This window comes from Physeter macrocephalus, chromosome 5, assembly GCF_002837175.3.
Source record: "Physeter macrocephalus isolate SW-GA chromosome 5, ASM283717v5, whole genome shotgun sequence".
Lineage (NCBI taxonomy): Eukaryota > Metazoa > Chordata > Mammalia > Artiodactyla > Physeteridae > Physeter > Physeter macrocephalus.
The window spans coordinates 35,853,912-35,873,911 of NC_041218.1; the positions used below are offsets into that span (position 1 = coordinate 35,853,912).

The following is a 20,000-nucleotide window of genomic DNA, read 5'->3' on the forward strand; positions in this document are numbered from 1 at the left end:
TCTGAGCATCTAATAATTTTAGCTAAAGATCTGACTTCTTTTGTAGTTGGTTTGTCTTAATGTTCTCAAGGCTCTGAGAAGACCTAGGAGGTCTCCCTAGTCTGACTCTCTTTCCTAATCCCCTGTTCCACTTCCACTGTCCCCTCAGCTGGAGCTGAGTGTCTGAGTATCTGATTCATTTGTGTTTTACTTTTCTGGGTTGGATTTTTATTTGAATAAAGAACCTGTGGAAAAGTCTCAAGTTCCAGATAAAGAGGAATAACAAATGGGATGTCTTTCTAAAGTACAAACACGTAGAATTTTTTTTAAAGGATCACTATAAAGGCATGTTCCATTACCTTCTCAGAGAATTTTAATACACAAGGAATTTATTTCATTATGTCATTGCCTTGTACAAAAATCTATCTGAACTGAGACACAGGGGAATGAGACAGGATTGAGCCAAAACCCTTCAGCCATTCTCCACAGTTAGGCTGCAACCTCCCTGTGTACAACAGTAGTTCTGAATAATAACTTCTACTCCCGACTCAAAACATCACCCTTAAAATATCATGTTCAATTCCTACTCCAAGTCATTTTTTCATGCTGGCTTAGTCTGCGCTTTCCTCTTCAACTCACTGTGCGTGCACAGAACCTGGCATTCCCTTCCTCACTGTGTTCTACCTATGCACATCCTGTCTACCGTATAAGGAGCAAGTTATATCTTATCTACTTCTAAAGAGTTTGTTTGACCTGTCTGGCTTTCACTGACCTCCTACTTCGACCCTCCAAAGCACTGTTTGTTTTTTTTTTTGGATCATTCTGTTATCCAAAACTAGAGAATCTTGGAATCCTAACACTGTATCAAACATAATTTTATCCAATGCTCCTGTTTTACAGATGAGAAAATGAGTAACTTTCCAAGAGTTATGATAAATACAGGCAGAGCCAGGACTAGTACACAACTGGCCTCTGGAATGTTTCTTGGAACCTGGTTATTCTTGCTATCTCATGTTGCCTTCATCATATGTACTGTACTGAACTCTTTCTGGTGGTGGCTGTACTGTGTCTTGACTACTAGACCATGAACTTCACAGATCAAGAGAGCTGTATCCATAGCAAGCACCTAGTAAATATGTGTTAAGTGAATAAACGATGTGCCATCAAGGCATTAAGAGTTTCATTTGTATCAACTATAAAAGAGAAAATTTCTCTCTGGAATTAAGTGTTCTTAGAATCCTTTCACTCAGAATTAGTTTGTGAACAAGGTATCAGACCTGAGAAAGATGTAAATGAAATTTTCCCTTAAGGCCACAGTATTAGGCTGCTCATTTACTAAAATAAACTAAAACCAGAGCCAATAATTATGAATGCTCAGTTCTTAAAAATATCCGATTGCCACCAATACAATGTCTAAAAAAGAAATAAAATGTAGCAAGAGAAGTTTAAGCATCCCAGGGAATAAAATTGCTTGAAAGTTATAGTACCTATGCCTATACATTGGTGGAATCCTTTTCAATAAAAATACAATTCTATCATGATTATCTCCATTTATATTAGGTTTCTCACTTTTGGATCTCAGAGAGCTCCATGTTTTCACATGTCCTGTATGCCAATTCAAAGGAAATGAAACCCAAGGAAACCACATGCCTTTGGTGGGTTGTAGAATGAATCGGAAATTAGTCTCTTCTGCAGCCATTAGCAGTATCTTTCCCTTCTTCCTCCCATTATAGGATATGAGGGTCATTTAATTTATCTCTGGAAAAAAAGGGGCTATCTCTGTAGTGTTCATTTTTCCAAATCCTTCAGGATACCATGTGTTACACTATTATAGGATAATTAGATTTTCTCCCAGGAAAAATGCTCCCCTTCACCAAAGAAACTCCTCTGACAATTCAAATAAAATAAAGGAAACCCTTTAAAGTAACTCCCTATCTATGCAGTGCTCACCGATTCCTCCTTACATATCCTCTTCTCCAGTTGAATCATATAAACGTTTTTAATTAACAGGGTATAATTTAATACAATAATTTTTATGTATTTAGTATTTTGATTAACTTATAAGTGTAGCATAAAGTAATCCTGAATAATTTAGGCACCTCATTTATAATCTTTAGTCATGCAGCAGTGGTTAAGTGGTTAATACTATAGTGTTTAAGAATTCAGTGAACTTTGAGGATAAAATGCTTGCGTTTAAACACTGGCTCCTTTACTTCCTAGCTGTGTGACCTTGGGGAAGTTACTTAATGTCTCTGTACCTCTGTTTCTTTATTCATAAAGCAGAGATAATAAAGTACCTACTTTACATAGTAGTTATGAGGAGTAAATGATTTTTTGTGTATGCAAAACACTTGGAACAGTGACTGGCTCATAAGTGATCAATGTTAGATACAGTCATGATATAATTACAACCTTAAATCCTTTTTTGGAAGAAGTTATAGAATAAATACATGAATTGCTTTTTAAACAACGTATGAACTTAATTAGCTCTAAAAACATTTTAGCCCTTCTACAAATTAAGACTTTTATTACTATAAATTGTAGTAATAAATTTTGTATTTTATATAACTGCCCCACATACCAAATGCCAGGCATTCGGGCTATTAAAGTAACGACTAGCTACACTTCCTTAAAAGTACATTTAAGGTATAAAAGGAACAAAATAACACAACATATTACTATAATTATTCCAAAGAATTATTTACTAACACATTCCTGAACACTAAGGCCCTAAGCCAAAATCTCAGGTCCTGTCTCTGACCATTTTTAGATCAACAGAGGAAAGTAAACTTCAAAGTAGAAAGACCACTGTTGAAATGTTCGGTAGGCGGAGCCCCGGCACTTACACTCCTCAGCCATCCCATCCCAGGCCTCATCATAACTTGTCAGTGAAATCATTAACATACATGCATTGAATGGTCTAGGCCTGCATCACATGTGCTATGTACATTGAAGTTTATGAAGTCTGATAATATATATTCAGCTGGAGAAACCTTAAACAGATGAACTCAAAGTTGACTAAAATATGGAAATTTTAAGAGACATAGCAATATATATAATAAGCCTGATAGACAATAAATTTTCTGCCAAAAGTTCTTTTATGCTGTGGGTTGAGTCAAGTCGCCTGTGTCCATAATGGCATAAAGAGCATCAATCTCACTTTGACAGGAAAAGCCAATAACATTATCATTATCTCCTATTGCCAATGATTAATTTAATGCATTTATTGCGTACCCTCTAGATATAAGGCACTGTGGAGGCATTTAAACATCTATCAAAGAAGTTGCAGTCTGGTATGGGAGAAATATGTACTCAAATATGTACACAATTGCCAGCCATAAGTGTCCTAAGAGGAATAGCAATTAAGTGATACTGGAGGGGTTAACAGCTGGGAGAGATTATTTGCCTCTAAGCAGAATCCCAAAGCACCTATACTCCTAATGGAATTCATTAAAGACAGTAAAGGAAGAACAAGTTCAGATGGACAGATGAGAGAAATTCTTGACTATCTATCCTGGTGATAAAACTCTTTCTGGGTTTGAAGACGATATATTGTGGATGGTTTGGATATTCATCATGCCATTTTTCCTCCCTGATTTGAAATTTATGCACGACTCCTTTCAGTTTCGATTTGAGGTGTCTTACAGATTAAGCTGCAGTCCTTAATAGAGCCCTTAATAATAAGTAAAGTAGAAGCTACTTTGAGCAAATAGATTGAAACGACTGAAACTGAGGACTTAGGTTTTTTTTTTTTTCTTAACTTATGAACAAAAAGGAAAAAAAAGTGGAATAATTGATTTCTTATTGTCTCATTTGTGAGATCTTGAATAAAGGATAATAAATAGACTTATTTGTAATGTATTTTAAGGCAGGAGCCTATGAAGTCTGGATTGGATAATCTCCCCAGCACTTCATTTGTTTACTGGGCACCTAATACATACCAGGCATCTAGGTTATCACAGAAGAGTACAAACTTCTGGCACAGAAGGGCAGAGACAGCAGGTAGACATATTTACCTTGACAGTCACTTTAGTAGTTCTTCTAAACCTGATAAAATATGTCCTGTTCCTTTCAGTGGATTTGGAAGTAACTTCATCTTTGATTTTAAAGCAAATTATCCATTTGGTAGATAATGAATATTCATTTAAACGAGAATCCAGGAATTAATCGTGAACAGTTTAAAAACTGTTCTGTCCATGAAACACAAGATTTCCAATTCAACTATTCCAAGTCCACTACCTACTAGTTACTACAGAAAAGCAGTGATTTAAATTTCTCGCTTGAAGAAGGAATAGCCAACCTCCTAATTTGATGTAATTTACACTTAGGAGAATTAGAAAGCTATTTGGAACTTCTTTAGATAGTTAGAGGGAGAGTATTCAGTGATGGAGAGACATAAAGTCTGTTAATACTTCCTGACAGAAAGGTTGAAAGTTGGTAGCTGAAATGGAAATACTTCTACAAGGATAAACATTACTTCTTGCTAGAAGTGAAAAAATCAATTCAATAAACTATTTGCGAACTACTGGTCTAGGGGCTGATACAGAAAATGGTTCCTGTTCTCATACAGTTTTTAGTCTAATACAGGAAGTAAGACATACACACAAGAAACTTCGATGCCACGCAGAATGTGATCTATACCATAACAGACAAAGTGTTATGAAAGAGGGGAGAGAAATTCTGGCAATGCATTCAGTCAATGATCTATGACGGAGGAAGTTGTCACTTCACGTAGGCTTTGAAATATATGAAAATGTTCATTACGCAGAGTTGAGGAAAAGGGCATTCTGAGTGGAAATGGGAAAAATAGAGAATTTTATATGTGTTGTAGGAACCCTGAGAGTGTGTAGAGGCCATGGGGAAAGGAGGGTTGGTGATAAAGAAATATGTTAGAAAGCAGAACAAGGTCAGATGGTGAAGGGTCCTTGAGTTGCATTTATGGAGTTTAAAATTTATTCTCTGCCAGCTGAAGGGCTATTGATGGTTTTTGAGCATGGCAGTGAAAAGATAGAAGAGTTTTAGGAGGATTAATTTGCAAAGTGTAGATGGAACATAGGCCACTGGAGGTAAGGTAACCAGCTAGGAGTTTACTAAAACAGTGTAATAAGGTCATGATGGCCAGGAATAAGGTAGCAGGATTAGAAACGTGGAGAGAAGTGAAGAATTAAGGCTATTGGTTGTGGACTAAAAAGTTTTGTATATAATGCTTTTAAATTTATATGTATGTGAAATAGTTCCCTTTTATACTCTACAGAGAAGATAGAAGAGCCTAAATCTCTGTCAAAAATTCTAAAAGTTAAAATAGATGATGACTCTTCATAACTCATTCAATTTTGATGAATCTTTATATTTGTCATTTTAATCGCTTGAGGAAGAGGGGAAGCAGATCCTGGAATGCTTGGATATCAGAAAGTAGAAGATGGGCAGATTTTGAAACAAATTTCTCTACAGTCCTCATTGTGGTTAAGCTGCTAGCAGAAGCAATGGCCACGTTCATAAAGGCTGCTGATACTTGATCTCTGGAAATTTTGTTTTTAATTTTCAGTCTGAGTTCTTATGTCATCTTAAAGAAAAATATATTTTAAACTGAATATTGAGGGAAAATGGCATAAAAAAAGTGTGGACACTTTTCCAAGTGAAAAAATACAGTATATCCAGGGATGAGTAGCAAAGAAGAAAAGGTAAGTCTTTTTAAAAGTAGGTAACATATACCCTTGAGGGTCTTGCTAAGGATCTCCAAATAATTGGTGAAGTTTCAATGCCCCTATCCTATCATCAACTTGGAGATTAATGAACTCTAAGCTATGGTTCCCAAATTCCTGTCTAGTCTCATCCTACAGGTATTTTTCTCTAGGCAGATTGTCCATGCCAAGGCAAAAGAATGATCTATTCTCTGAATGAGACTCATGCTTTATATCTTAGTCACCTTTGGTCATACCCTCAAATCCTTTGTATCTATCTTCTCTTTCCTCATCTTTGCTTAATGTTAGGTTGAAAAATTTAAGATTGCTACTTCTGTAGGCAAAAAAGAAGCCAGTCAAATGTCAATAATTTCATAAAGTTCAACCTAAAAATTGATTTCATGTTAAGCATAACTCAAAGCTATATCCTCCATGAAGACTTTCATGATTCTCCATGTGCATGTGTACACTTAATTTGCAATTTGGTTATAACTCTCTTCCTTCCTTTACTTGGACTCTCTCCTTATCTTTGTACATATCCTTCCCTCGATTAGAGTTCTACCTCTTTGTAGATAACAGATCATCTGCCAGTTTCCAACAGACTATGTCGCACATAATAGGTGCTCAAGAAATGTTTATTCAACTTAAATGAATGAAACATCTCTGCTCCATTCAACCTGCCAAACCTCTACCAGAAGGAAATGCAAAGTAGCAGTTGGTTTTTATGCTCTAGTTTAATTGCTCAGCGTTACAGCCCATCCTCATAATGGTGTATACCAAAAACACAAAGAGAGGACTAGCTACATTAATAGACTGATTTGTTGCCTAAAGAAATGTGTTGCTCCTTTAGTTATGAAATTTATAAGTACCCAAGGCATCAATGAAAGGCAGAAGAAATGTTATTGTTGCCAACACCCTACAGCAGAGTCAAATTATAATGGAAAACTTTACCTTTTTAGATTGTGATCACACTGTGTATTCTCCAGATAAATGTAAATTGTCTTCATTTTCTCCTTAATTTGGACTAAGTAAAAGATCCTATAAACTGTTCCTATTTTTTCTTTAAAATAAGGAAGTACTATGAATAAAGTTCTCTGAAACTGAGCTGTTCAAAACATGTTTAAGTCAATAGATGTTAGACTATAGAATCACAATGGTGTTTCTTTATTTAGATATCATCAAGAGAACAGATCATTCTTTTGCCTTGGCATGGGCAATCTTCCTAGAGAGGATTACCTGCAGGATGAAACTGGACAGGAATTTGGGAGCAATATCTTAGAGTTATACAGTGTCATCATTTATGAGTAATACAGTGGCACAATGTAAATTTGATTGGGTCCTTCATAAATACAATATTTATTAATACTAATGATAAAAATTTTAAGTCTTAAATGTTATGATAGATGTCAACAAATGCTGTGAAGAAAAACTTACAATTAATGGCTCATCTCTACAATATGGGCGATTTCAGGCAACGTAAAGTTAATTTAATCAAACATTTACAAGTCAAGACTAAAGGTAAGGCTAGGTAAAATTGTTTTTATGTGGTTTACTCATTTTAGGAGACCCCCTTGTATCTTTCTTCAGATAATCCTAGTTGTTTGAGAAAAAGTTAAATACATTAAATAACATATACTTATTCAAAAAGAATAATAAACATGATACATGAGACATGATACATGATACATCTTACAAAGATGACATGATACATCTTAAAAATCCTATAAGAATAATTGCCCTAGCATATCTGAAGGATATAACATGTTTCCATCAGTAACTGCGTGCGGATCATTAATATAAAAAACGTTACTCCCCAGATAATAGTCAAAAACCTATCCTCAGAAATAGCATTAAGGCCTTCATGCTTCAGTTTTACTACGGAAAATAATTTTATTTGGCCCAATATAGCAATCTTTATCCAGTAAAATTAATTTATATATACAGTACACTGAGAAACATATTGAACGTAATGAAATATGTGTAGACCTTAAACCATGCATCTATTTCCTACTCAATACCGATGTATTCAAGTTCTTGACTTTTAAGTTTCTTGATACTTCTACTTAATTTAGTTTGTATACCTTTAACCTACATGAGATACATTGATTAACTCTAAAAGAAAATGTTTACAATCATACAAATTCTTCTTTATCTCATATATTGTTATGTCTTAACTGTTGATTAATGACATTAAAAAATATCAGAATAGACTGAGTATCGCTATAGGCTAAGGCTGTCCATTGATTTGCATAGGTTTTGACTCACAAAATAGCATCAGAAATTTTGTAATTAAAAGGATATTAGAGAAGATGAGACTTCCTTTTAACTGTCTACAATGTCTATTTAGTACTTGGCACAAAGCCGTTGAATGAATAATGATAACTACTATAAGCATTTAAAAATCAAAGTGTATGATTAGCACTTTGTAATTTCATATGTGTTTGAATAACTTTTTATTCAATTAGTTCAAATTTGCCAATGGCAAAACCTACATGCTTACCACATAAGTATCATTGTTTTGGAGATGTAAAATGGATTCCAAAATACAAACACAGACTCCTTTATTAAAATGGAAGGTTTAGTTTCATGAGGCTCAGTTTTTGGTTTTGTTCGTTATTTTTGAGTAGCTATCCTGGAAGCTATAACCACATCAAATAAAACATTTTTAAAAAGTCATTTTTTTTTCCAAAGAAGCTTCACAGGGAAACTGGTGAAATAATTGATGCTCATTTAGAAAGCATATGAAAAATGGAGATTGTGGAAATTCAGTTTTACTCATTTCCTTCTAGTATATGTACAAGGAAATGATATAATTATATTTGGAATTCAATGGTAGATTTATAAAAACTGCAAGTTTAGGTATCTCCATTTGTACAAAGTCAGGTTGAAATGAGAAACAATTCACATTTCTTAAATTAAACATTTGTAACTTTTAGAGTAATATTTTATTTAGGAAGTATTTTAGTTTAACATATCACAGAAATAAACTAAAAAATGAAACTAAAGTTTTAAATGGAAAAGTTTACTTTTAAAAGAAAACATTTTGCAAGTACTTTCTAAAATGAGAAATGATCTTAGGCTAATGTGAGTAATTAAACAACTGAAGTTATTTATACAGTCATTAAGAAATTATTTAATTAATCCTATTTATGATTTTATTCTTTTGAAATAATTCTGATTTCTTTCACTAAAATCTAGATTTTTATATTCTAAATTTAAGCACACATTAGAGAAATATTTAATTCTCGTGTACAGAAGTGAATAAGGTCATATAATTAAAAACAACTAGAAATGATAAATTAGCTCTTATTTTATCAATTAAGAAATTATAAAACAGATCTTTACTACTGTGATTCAATATTTTTCCAATTTTATTGTTTTTCAAGACTGTTTTCTCTCTTGTAAATTAACATTTACCACAGACATTCTTATGTTGAACGAACTGACCTTCCTTTTGATTTGGATGAGTTTGCACATAGTTGCCATTAGGACAGTACCCAGAACCATTATCCCAGTTCAGTAGATAAAAATCCTGCTTATTTCTGGATGAAAAGGAAAATATTCCTCATCTCAAAAATGTACAACCATTAAAAGAGGATAGAAAAATTGGAGTGAACAAATGATTCCTCATGCCATATATACCTTGTTTAGTTTGCTTTATTCAGAATGTAATTAGAAAATGCCCTACAAAGTTTCTCATACCTTTTCACTGTGGCTAAGGACAAACAGCCAAATAAATTTTAATTTTTCATCCTGAAGTCAGAATACAACTTTAATACTAATATATTTAATAAATCTTGTAACTCCCATATTCTACTTTCTAGAAAATGCAGCCATTTAAGTGTTTGATTGTAAAGGAATATTATATTCTGATAATTGTAATAATATTTTCTCTTCTAAGCTACACACTGCCGTTCTTAAGAATGAATTTTATAATTCTATTCTACATCCCAAAAGATCTGACCCCAAGGTAGAGTTCCAAAGCTCCATTTAAAGTCAACAGAAGTTCTAAGAAATATAACAAAAAGGTGGATTAAGGTTAATGAAACCTAATTTTATAAATCGCGTGCATATATATGTATATGAAATTTCTCTAAGATTTCTTGTCCTTACCTTCAACATTATATTATAATTTATTCAAATTTATACAACATTGTTTAAAGAAACTGGATTTTACATGATTTGGAGGCTCACTCCCAAATGATTTCACATAGTTTTGCTGTAGTGCTGATTATAAAAAGCACAATTAAATTCTTTAAGATTTACCATTTGATTTATAAAAGTAATAGATGTGATCAGAACAGCTGTAATAAAATGAAAATATAAATGTAATTACTTTGAACATTAAGGAGTACAAATATACTGTGCTCAATCTCAGAATCAAAATAGTTGCCCATTGAGATACAATTGGTACCATTCCATTTTGTGTCTCAAAAATGGTAGCTTTCAATAAACATTCAGGTATAGATCTAAGGACTTTTATATTTCGAATCTATTGGTCAGAGAAATAAAAGAAAATCTAAATTACATCTTGCCATTTGGCCATTAAGTCAGCTTTGCTGCTGCCCCAAAACTCCTTTGAACCATTCATCCAAAAATCGTTTTTGCCTTGTTCCTTGGACCAAGTTTCAGTCAGAAATGTCAGGATGGGCATATGGTACACAAAGTACATGTTCCTGTTTCTCTCTAATTTCTCATGGATAACTAGGGTTCTGATTCCTTGAAGATCAGGACCTCAAAGTCCTATAGTTGGGCTGTAGTATGGCTCTGGGCAGCCCTCGCTGACATGGCTCACCCATTTTTTTCTGGACTGTTGTCTATTTCCTTTGCCAAGCTACCCTGATGGGATGCTGCACATTCACTGCTCGCTCCCGGTGAAGCTGTTTCTTGGATATCTTGACAGAGATGGCTCTTCACCAGGATTACATACGGTCCGTGTCATTAGGTCTATCTAATCTCTGAGACTGGCTGCTCTGCTGGAGCTATTCCCTTGCTCAGATTAAACCATGGCACTGACTCAATGTTCAGTTTCCTCCTGAACTGCGCTTAGCTATGCTCTGTTAGTTCTTAGCACGAGAATGGAATAAGGAGTAAAAACAATATCTTTTATTCTAAATCTAGTGGCTTATGTCTTTCTCCGACCTGCTAAGCAACAAAAGCGCCCTGAGATTTAGTGTTGCAAATGGTAAATTTATCAAGAATTAGATAACACTATGTGACCAATGACGACTTGTGCTCCTGCCTTTTAAATGTCTTGCTGATGTTATACCATTTTCAGTGCTCAAAGATTAAGATAATGTTGAGCAAACTGAAGAATGTCAGTTTCCACCAGTTATGGGAAATTATTTGGTCATCTGTTGCTTATATAAATTGTTTAATTCTATCCTAATGATAGAAACTACTTACGGAATGTAGGCACCCTGAGATAAAGTTTTAAACTGTGTTTATTGGTGTCAAAGTTTTTAAATACATTGTTGCACTTATTTGAAAGGTCAATTTAAAATTCTCCCCAAGTAGTCAAAATGCATATAATTTTAACACATATTAAAATATAATTTCTTATGTAAAGTATCTTCAGGTTAAGTAATATTCTGAAGTGATCGTCAACTTTCCATAATAAATATCTTTAGTCATAAAATACCCATATCACCAAATAGACATCCACTTCCCTAAGCCCTATGTCAAAAGCTGAAGTTAAAATACCACATGGGTGTACATGGTACTATGGTATTTTCCCCTGGTACTAGAAGGAAAAACTACTGAATAACAATATTCATTTTTAAACAATTCAGTCAATTACTTTTTGACCCTCAGCGAAAGAACATTTCTAAGGCTCAAATAGTGTTAGTGCAAAGGAAGATGTACCTTCTAACAAAGTATCTTCTTTAGATATAAAACAGAAGCAGTAGGCTACAATACTGTCACCTAAAAGTTTTCTGACACCCTTTGCCTAAATTGCGGGCATGCATAACACAAAACTTAAATGCCATCTGTATAGTTCTATAAAAATCCTTTAAAACCCTACAGGAACCCACAAATTTCCACCATTGGCACGGTGGGGATACAGCACTTTTTAGCTGAAGGCACTGTATCTCTGGGAGGATCTTTTTTATTAGGAGGAACTAGAATGAGCTGTAAGTGCCACATACGGGGACTGGAATAATGTAAAAAAGAACAGCGGCTACTGAGCCATACTTGTAGCACTTAAAAAAAAAGATGAGATAATAAAGAGCTGGCATAGTCATAAGTTCTGTACCATCACTTTGGAAAGAGATTGCAAAGCTAACTAGCAAAGTTAATAAAAAAGTTTAGAGGTTAAATAAAAATAGAATTAAATCAGAATGAAAATTATGAGGCCCAGAAATGTTAGGAAAAAAAAATTAAAGATAAATGCAAAATTGTGAATTCAAAAATCTGTGAAGACATGTAAAGCAAAGATATGCTTTTAGGTTTAGAGCTCTTCTTAATGCAACTTAATGATCCAAAATATCAGCAAAAAAGAGTGCAGGCTTAACAGGCATGAAAACAATGAGCATTCCACTTGTTCAAGTTGTCAGTCACTTTCAACTGCTTTCCTCTGATATACAGAGCCACTCCAATTTCAAATGCTTTTGTCCACAGAAAGATCTAAGATCTGTAGGGATTTTATATAAAATATCACCAACCAAAGGTGTAGGGTCTGCAAATTCTACATGTGCCTACAAACAGCAATTTAAATTTTAAGGCAGCCACAGAGAATAGAAGGAAGAAAGGTAATATTATATCCTTGAACATTTTCATTATGTTTCATGACACTTCACAATTTATATTAGATTTTCAATACTGTTGCACAAAACGGGCATCTAGCAGTCCCTTTTAGCTGTCTTTGGTTGCAAAGTATTATTGCTAGGAGAGGCTGAAGTTTATCATTGGAGTGATATAACGAACTGAGGTTCTCAAGAAGCAGAGGATGTTGTAAAGATGACTGACTGGGACATGCAATGCATAGAAAGTTCTGGGGCGTGTAGAATGCGCATTCAACATGTTAATAAAAATGATTAATGTGATCTCCATTGCAGTCCTGGAATAACACTACACTACTCCTTTTGTGCGATGCCGCAGACTTTGATTTCCTTACCCTAAAGTTTTGGCTTCGAAGAACACAACAAATATATTTTCTAGTCTTACATGAGCCATATTAACATTCTGATTCTATACAGAAGTTCATTAACTAGCAAACTTCAAACATTTGCTTTAATAAGAGGCAGAAAAAATAATCACCTGCAACTAATATAGAATATTTTAGCAAGTAGAACTTTGAAATGGCACGGAGGCTAAGAGGATTCAGGAATGACACGTAAGAAACGATCTGAAAACTCAACAGTAGGAGACTCTAATAATCAGAAAGGGGAACGGCATGACAATGGAAGGCTTTGTGCGTGGAGCCCTCCATACAAAACCAGCTCAGGAAGAACATTCGTTTTGATCTCTAGAAACAAAATTTGAAAATATAAAAATGGGAACCTCATTTAACATTTTCATAAGAGAAAGAAAAGGCAAACCTGAGCCAACTTACTGAGAATGAGGAGAAACAATTGCCTAATAAAAAAGAAACAACTGATTTGAACTAAATATGGCGGGTACATCATTAAATTTCTCTTTTTGCCTCAGGTTTGGAAGGAGACAGGAAATGGATTGATTCTACCGGTGTGAGTTCACCTTCCAGGTCTTCTCCAAACGTTTTCTTCTCTTTTCATTCATTTAAGTCTAACACATGGGAGAAGAAAGTAAGTTCACATTATTTCCACCTGAACATAGCATCAATCCTAACTCTTCAGGTAGTTTTTATAAGAGGCAAATACCGGTATAAAATAGGAATCTAAAGTAATTTTATCCATAATCTATAAAACTCTGAAAAGTCAGGTTATCAGGGAATATTGGCGCTGAGGTGCAGAAGGGAAGAGTATTATAAATTGTAATGATACTTAGACTCTTACAGGAAGTATTCTTTACTTTTGTTCAGACCATGATGGGTCTAGATCTCTTACAACAGCAGCAGAAAATAAATTTTAGAAATCTACTTGATCGAAAAGAGTCAAAACAATTTCAAAAAATTATTAGGTAAAATGTGTATTATTCCACCTGACTTTAACCTGTCCTACTTTCTGCTAAAATCCTCCTGAACATACATCTGATTAATACTGTATTAATCGCAATAATTTTTTTTTTCATTTCACCTTCAACAAGATAAATAAAATTTAACAAGGTCTGGGAGGATAATCACAAATGCGGTGAAGGCCTGTCACTTGCTATTGACATAACTTTGGACAATTATAAAATACATATTAACTAATTAAAATTAAAAATAAAAGTTCACAAACACACTCTGCCAATATTTAGAAAGATCTCTTAGCTAGCATTCTATTTCATTATCTCTTCTTCCTAAAAATCTCTTCTTCTCCCTTCTTCAGGGTTCTAAGAAAATCCTGGATTGTACTTTTGGAGAGATTACCTCGTGAAGTCAAACCATTTCTCATTAACTGTCACCTCCCATTTGATTCTTCATAATCACTATCATATGGTTATTGAGTGCTTACTTTGTATGGTATAATGTGTTAGGGGTTTCATATACCATAATATGTCTAAAACATAGTCTTTGTCCTTAAGGGACCTGCCATTAAGCCAGAGATAACTGCAAAATGAGCATGCACATGTGCAAGCACACGTGTGTGACAACACACACACACACACACACACACACACACACACACACACGCACACTGCGTTAGTTCCAGATAATTATATAAGCAGCCACCTATTCAGAAATGTGGGGCAGAGTGTAGGTCCTGACTGCAAAATTACTTGGGAGAACCTCCTGGAAAAATAGGATGAGCCCTTAAGGAAAGGTAGAATTTAGGTAAGAGAGGAGAATGAAGAAGGAAAGGGAAGAAAGGCAAAGAGTTAAGGCAAAATAAATGCACTAGTTTGGCAAAAGCCTTCATTCAGGGCACTCTAAGAGTGAAAGCCACAGCGCGGGGAAGTGTTACATATGGAGCGTCAAAATGAAGAATATGGATGATAATTTGGCCTCTCTTGTTCTCTAAAAATAATTTATAAGAAGCACTAAACCATAGTTATTCTACTCTTCCAAAGCTTCAAAACATCTTTTCTATCAACCTCTGGAAAACGTCTTTATTTTACCATGCTGGAGTTGAATAAAAAGACTAAATGAAGAAACAGCGTCAGTTTTGTTGTTTCCTGTACCTAAGGACATTTACGTTCTTGGATTCAGCAAGTAGGATAATACTGAATTCATCACCGTTTTCCCCCTTGAGCCTGTCCTCTTGTGCCCTCTCTTTCTCTTCACGGGCTTTTACAGTTGCTATGATTTTTCCTAAATTTCCTCTTTGTCCCCAGCATTCAATCAGTTGTCTTGTTCTGTATTTCTCTTCACAGAACTTCTTGTATGGATTCCTTGCTGTCCACTCGCTGTCTTGTATGTAAGTCAGACACTACATCCTGCAAGGACTCATCTTCTGCTTCCAGTCTCTCCCAACTCCAGAATATCCTACCTCACTTGAGTTTCATTCAGGCATGGTTCATTCAGTACACGTTCAGATTACTCTTCCTAAAGCACATCTCTGGTCATGTGAACCCCAAGCTTGTAACATCAGTAAGTTCCATACTGATCAAAACAAACACCATAGCTTGACATTTAAAGCATTCAACAGTCTGGTCTCCTTTCATATATTCTACATTCCTGTCAAACCTCATATGCAATGTTCTCCAGGCACATATCATGAGCTCCTGTTCTGGGTTGATATTATTCTATTTGGATTGTTCGTGGCCTCCAACCTCAGATAACATCTTCTTATCTCAAAAATCTCTTATCTCGTTGAGTCTGAGTAAGGTGCTCCCTACCATAAATTCCTGTCTCACATTCTTTCACTTCTTATGGATCTGCTTACTTCATGGATTATAAGAGGAGGTGGGAGGAGAAGCAAAGGGACTATCAAAGAAAGTAACCATACAGTTATGGAGAGCCTACAAAAAAATGTATGAAAATGCAAAATATTTTTATATTGTTTATGGTCTCCTTTACAGCAGTAATGAGGTATTACAAGAGGTAATATAAATCAGTAACTCTGAATACGGCACTATGAGCGACACAGGGAGTAATTATTATATTCCAGGCACTTGTTTTATTTGCAAGAATCCTATGAGGTACATATTATTGTGACTTAACTCACTTTCAGCTGAGAAAACTGAGGAAACAAATAAATCGTACTCAGCTATTAAGTGCTAAATCTGGGATTGGAACCACCATAGTCTGTCACCAGAGCTCATATACTAATACCACTAGGGCCCTCTGCCTCTTGCTAACAGTTGCATCAGCTTAACTTACTCCCTCCCCTCCCCTGACCAATGACAACAAGGACCAGTACCATGATTTCATTTCAGGACACATGACCATGCTACTGAAATGTAAAAAAATTCTTTCACTTCTGCTTAATTTTCAAAAAGTACTTTGAAGCGCATTCAATTATATGCAGACAAATTTTGATGGAGAGAATTAGACAGTATTTTTCTTTGTCTAATAATGTACGTAAAATGCCTTTTAAGTCCGAGCATCTTAAAACTCTATAAAGATGAAGATACAGAATACTGAAGTGACATTCCATCAATAATATTTGACATCCAACATACAAAATGTTAATGACAGCAGCAGAAACAGATTCAAAGAGAGAATGTTGACTCAGTATTCTGCAAGATAATTAAACATGATTATAATTTATATAATTTAGGAAAAAACAAGATTTGGTCTTCCTCCAATTTTTGTCTTTTCTGAAATCTATCTCCAATAAGCCGAGGGAAGCTTTCCTTTTACCTCTCTATGGAAAAAACACATGAATATTTTTCACATGCACTAATTCATATAAGCATAAAATGGACGATATATTGACTATGAACATCTTAGTTTTCTAAGCCCATAGTGGCACTACATCAGGCATTAAATATACAATTTTTATATATTGTTTTACACACACTATTTTTTCTGAGGTATTTTATAATTAAAGTGTAACTAAATAACAAAATGAAAAAATCGAAAATAGCAATTGCCAAACGAAAAATACTAGTAACCTAATAATGCTGGAATTTAGCTCAATTATTATTTCGGGTTCTAAAACACAATGTTTAATAAACTATCGTATTGAATCATTCATTTTTTATTTTAATACCCTTATCACTGGACGCATATGTTTTAAAAACCACCTCCCTACATACCCTCTATATATCGTTCATAACAACCCCTATATATCATATAGGAGCACAAGGAGTTGCATTAATAGCTTAAACACTTTTATTACGAATACCTTTCATTTCTCTGAAATTGGTCTTTTTTAAAGGGGGAAACAGTATCTAACTCTTGTTTGCTCTTTAAAGTTTTATTGTTTTAGCATTTGATACAGGGAGCAAGCATCAGCATACTCAGGAGAATGGCTGAAAGTAAAAGGCCTCAAGCTACCCACCGCATGGCTGAGAGGATAAAGCAGGGATATAAAAACTTTTGTGGGATTGCTCACTTTCCTTGTGTGAGAGTACTGCTACTCTCAGCAGCATAGATTCACATGTTCTCTCTACTTCAAGTTTTATTACTTCTTTTGTATTATTTAACACATCTAAAGACACTTCCAAAAGACAAATTTTTCCATTTTGAAAAAGTAATGGTTTGGAAGCTGATAAAATATATTAATGTTCACCGTGTGTTTTTCACAAAGGTGATAGAGTAAAAGTGCTATAAAGCAATTAGGCACATGGTCTTAAAGACATTAATATGTCAAATAGAATGAGATGTCTCAAAAATCAACAAAAATAATATCCGGTGAAAGGTCAAATGGAAATAGGCTGCTAGAAAGACCATATTTCGCTTTCAGGCCTCTGACTAGATATTTAGTACAAAAATAGGGGAGGAAAATATAAGAATGAGAGGAAGTACTATTCTTACGTCAATAACCTGAAATTAGAAGTGTGTGATGTTTAACTCTCAGAAGTATGGACATGAAGTTAAACTCATTCTAACAACTGAATGGATTGTTCAGAATTCAGATTCTAACTTTTCCTCCTGAACTCTAAGTTCTAGCAGGGTCCATACTTTTTAGTAAACAAGAAACTGATATGCTTGGCCTACTGAATAAGGCCAGGCATTTTTTCAAGTGTCATACACATTTCTGAAATCCACAATACATCAATTTTTAATACATCTACTCTCTCAGCTCCATTAAAAAGATGGTAGGGGAAAGATTTTAGAGTAATTAATGATATAGTTAGCTGCTAAATATTAATAGGAATCGTAGTCTTGCATAAAATATAACATATAAACCTTGCCAATACAGACGCACCAGTAATTAAAGTTGAATATGTAATTACACTGATTTATAAGACAGGCAAAAAGTTACACATTACCAGCTTCTATGTAAACTGTGTCTAACAGTTAAACTTTGCATTTTACGGTTTATAAAAACGGAAAATATCTTGACTACAGTTCTTAAATGGTTTAGAGACATGTAATAGTAGTAAAAATTATGACAACTTGTTCCATCATGAATATTCTTATTGGACCATACAAACCAAACTGTGATAATGATCCATAAGATGGAGACTCATCTTAGACACCGCTATACTCCCAAGAGAATGAAAGTAGTACTAAGAATTTGTAGAGGACTGCTAGTACAATCATTATAGGACACTGGAGAGAATCTAAAAGGTTTATTAAAAGCAGGTCTGATACACTTTTTCGTATCACAAACACGGTGCAGTTCAACTCCATTTAAACTTGTATTTTTTACTTATCCACCATTCAAAACTTCAGAAGACTAGTAAATACTAGAAGCATAGGAATATCGGTTCTTCCCCTTTTGGAGTCTGTTAGCCCTACTTACATGTGTGGCTGAGGTGAGCAGCCCGGGCTGCTGTTCCCATTGCTGTCGATGTGATCCAGGGAACCATTGAGGTCTTCGTGGACAGCCTGCAGCAGGCCGCTGGAGGTGTTATTGATCAGTCCAGGGTTACTTAGCAAAGGTAAACTGCTCTCTGCCAAGGCGGCCTAGTGAAATGAAGAGGGTGTAAGACGACTTTGGAAATGCCCTTTCAAATACTTTTCTAAAACAACTATCTTCTTCTAACGGGTTTCAATTCTGATACAGGTATTTTAGAAGCGTTTCAATAAAATGTACAGGAAAGACAAACGTTCCTAACTGGCAACTCGTGGCAGCAATACCAAGGAAATTAAGTGTGATGTTCAACTAGAAACAATAGTTCTCCCAGCAAACTTTCTCACTCATGTTTCAGCCTCCCACATAATGAAATAGTGTATCCTCACGTATAGCAAAATACCCCAAGATAATATAAGCAGTTGCTCTGCTGTTTAAAAATGACCAGAACTTAACTCAAAATAAAGAAGTCCTGACATTTGCCTCCTCTGCATAAAAATTATATATTATAATTAAACTTTAAAGTTTTTGCCACAAGCACCATGTTCCCCAACACTATGATGTGAAATCATTTATGACAGCCTGGATAAATATTAATGCACAGCCACATGCATTTGCAAAAGCTTCTATCAATCTAGCCTTTGCAGGAAAACCGAGTGTTCCAGATTTTGCCACAGGGTGTCCTTCTTGCTACTTCACATCAAAAGTAGCTTGAATTAGAACCAGTGCTTTCTACAGTACTAGGTACTACAACTTACTTGGATGATAAACCAACTATTAAGAATAATCACAATCTCAGCTAAATACAAAGCCAGGCCAAAAAAAAGCCAAAACATTCAGATCCGAGGATAATGGGAAGGCACATTTAATGATATTACCTGTAAGCTGGCATTCAGAGCTGCTCCATAGCCTAAACTGGTAGGTATATTTTTTACTAAGGTTGGGCTTCTGGAAGAAAAAAAAATATAAAGGTTATTTATAAGTCCAAATGTAAAGGATGTGACTCTCAATAATCTCAGGTAAAAAGATACGTTCTGGCTTGTTGCCTCACACTACTAGTCCAAAATGGATGTATGTAAGACCACAGACCAGGTGACAGAGTCCAAATATGTAATTCTCTACATAGTATATATATATATCAATTTGGTCCAGGAATCTAAGTAATGAAACTTTAGACTACGGTGTGCAGGCGAAGTGGGGCATGACCCTGAGGATCCCTAAACCTGTTTCTAGCTACGCGGAGGTTTTGCTTCCAAGAGGAACAGCATTCATATAAAATTTTAAAAGTGTAAATATACAACACAATTACCAATTTGATGCAATCAGGAAATAATTAATGGTTAATTTCTAGAACACCATGAATTAACAT

The 20,000-nt window shown here is 34.7% G+C and overlaps 1 protein-coding gene across 31 annotated transcripts in view; it reads right to left on the minus strand.

Moving 5' to 3' along the window:
* Positions 1 to 20,000, minus strand: part of FOXP2 (forkhead box P2) — a 536,717-nt gene that overhangs the window by 9,317 nt on the left and 507,400 nt on the right. For 30 of the 31 annotated variants that reach the window (XM_055084891.1, XM_055084888.1, XM_055084875.1 and 27 more), the window contains 2 exons: positions 19,510 to 19,579; positions 18,581 to 18,744 (listed from right to left, as the gene is read on the minus strand). In XM_055084891.1, the coding sequence (XP_054940866.1) occupies positions 18,581 to 18,744; positions 19,510 to 19,579 (234 nt within the window). Of the gene's footprint in view, positions 1 to 13,259; positions 13,407 to 18,580; positions 18,745 to 19,509; positions 19,580 to 20,000 lie in introns of those variants that run through there. The other variant, XM_055084900.1, reaches the window with a different exon arrangement.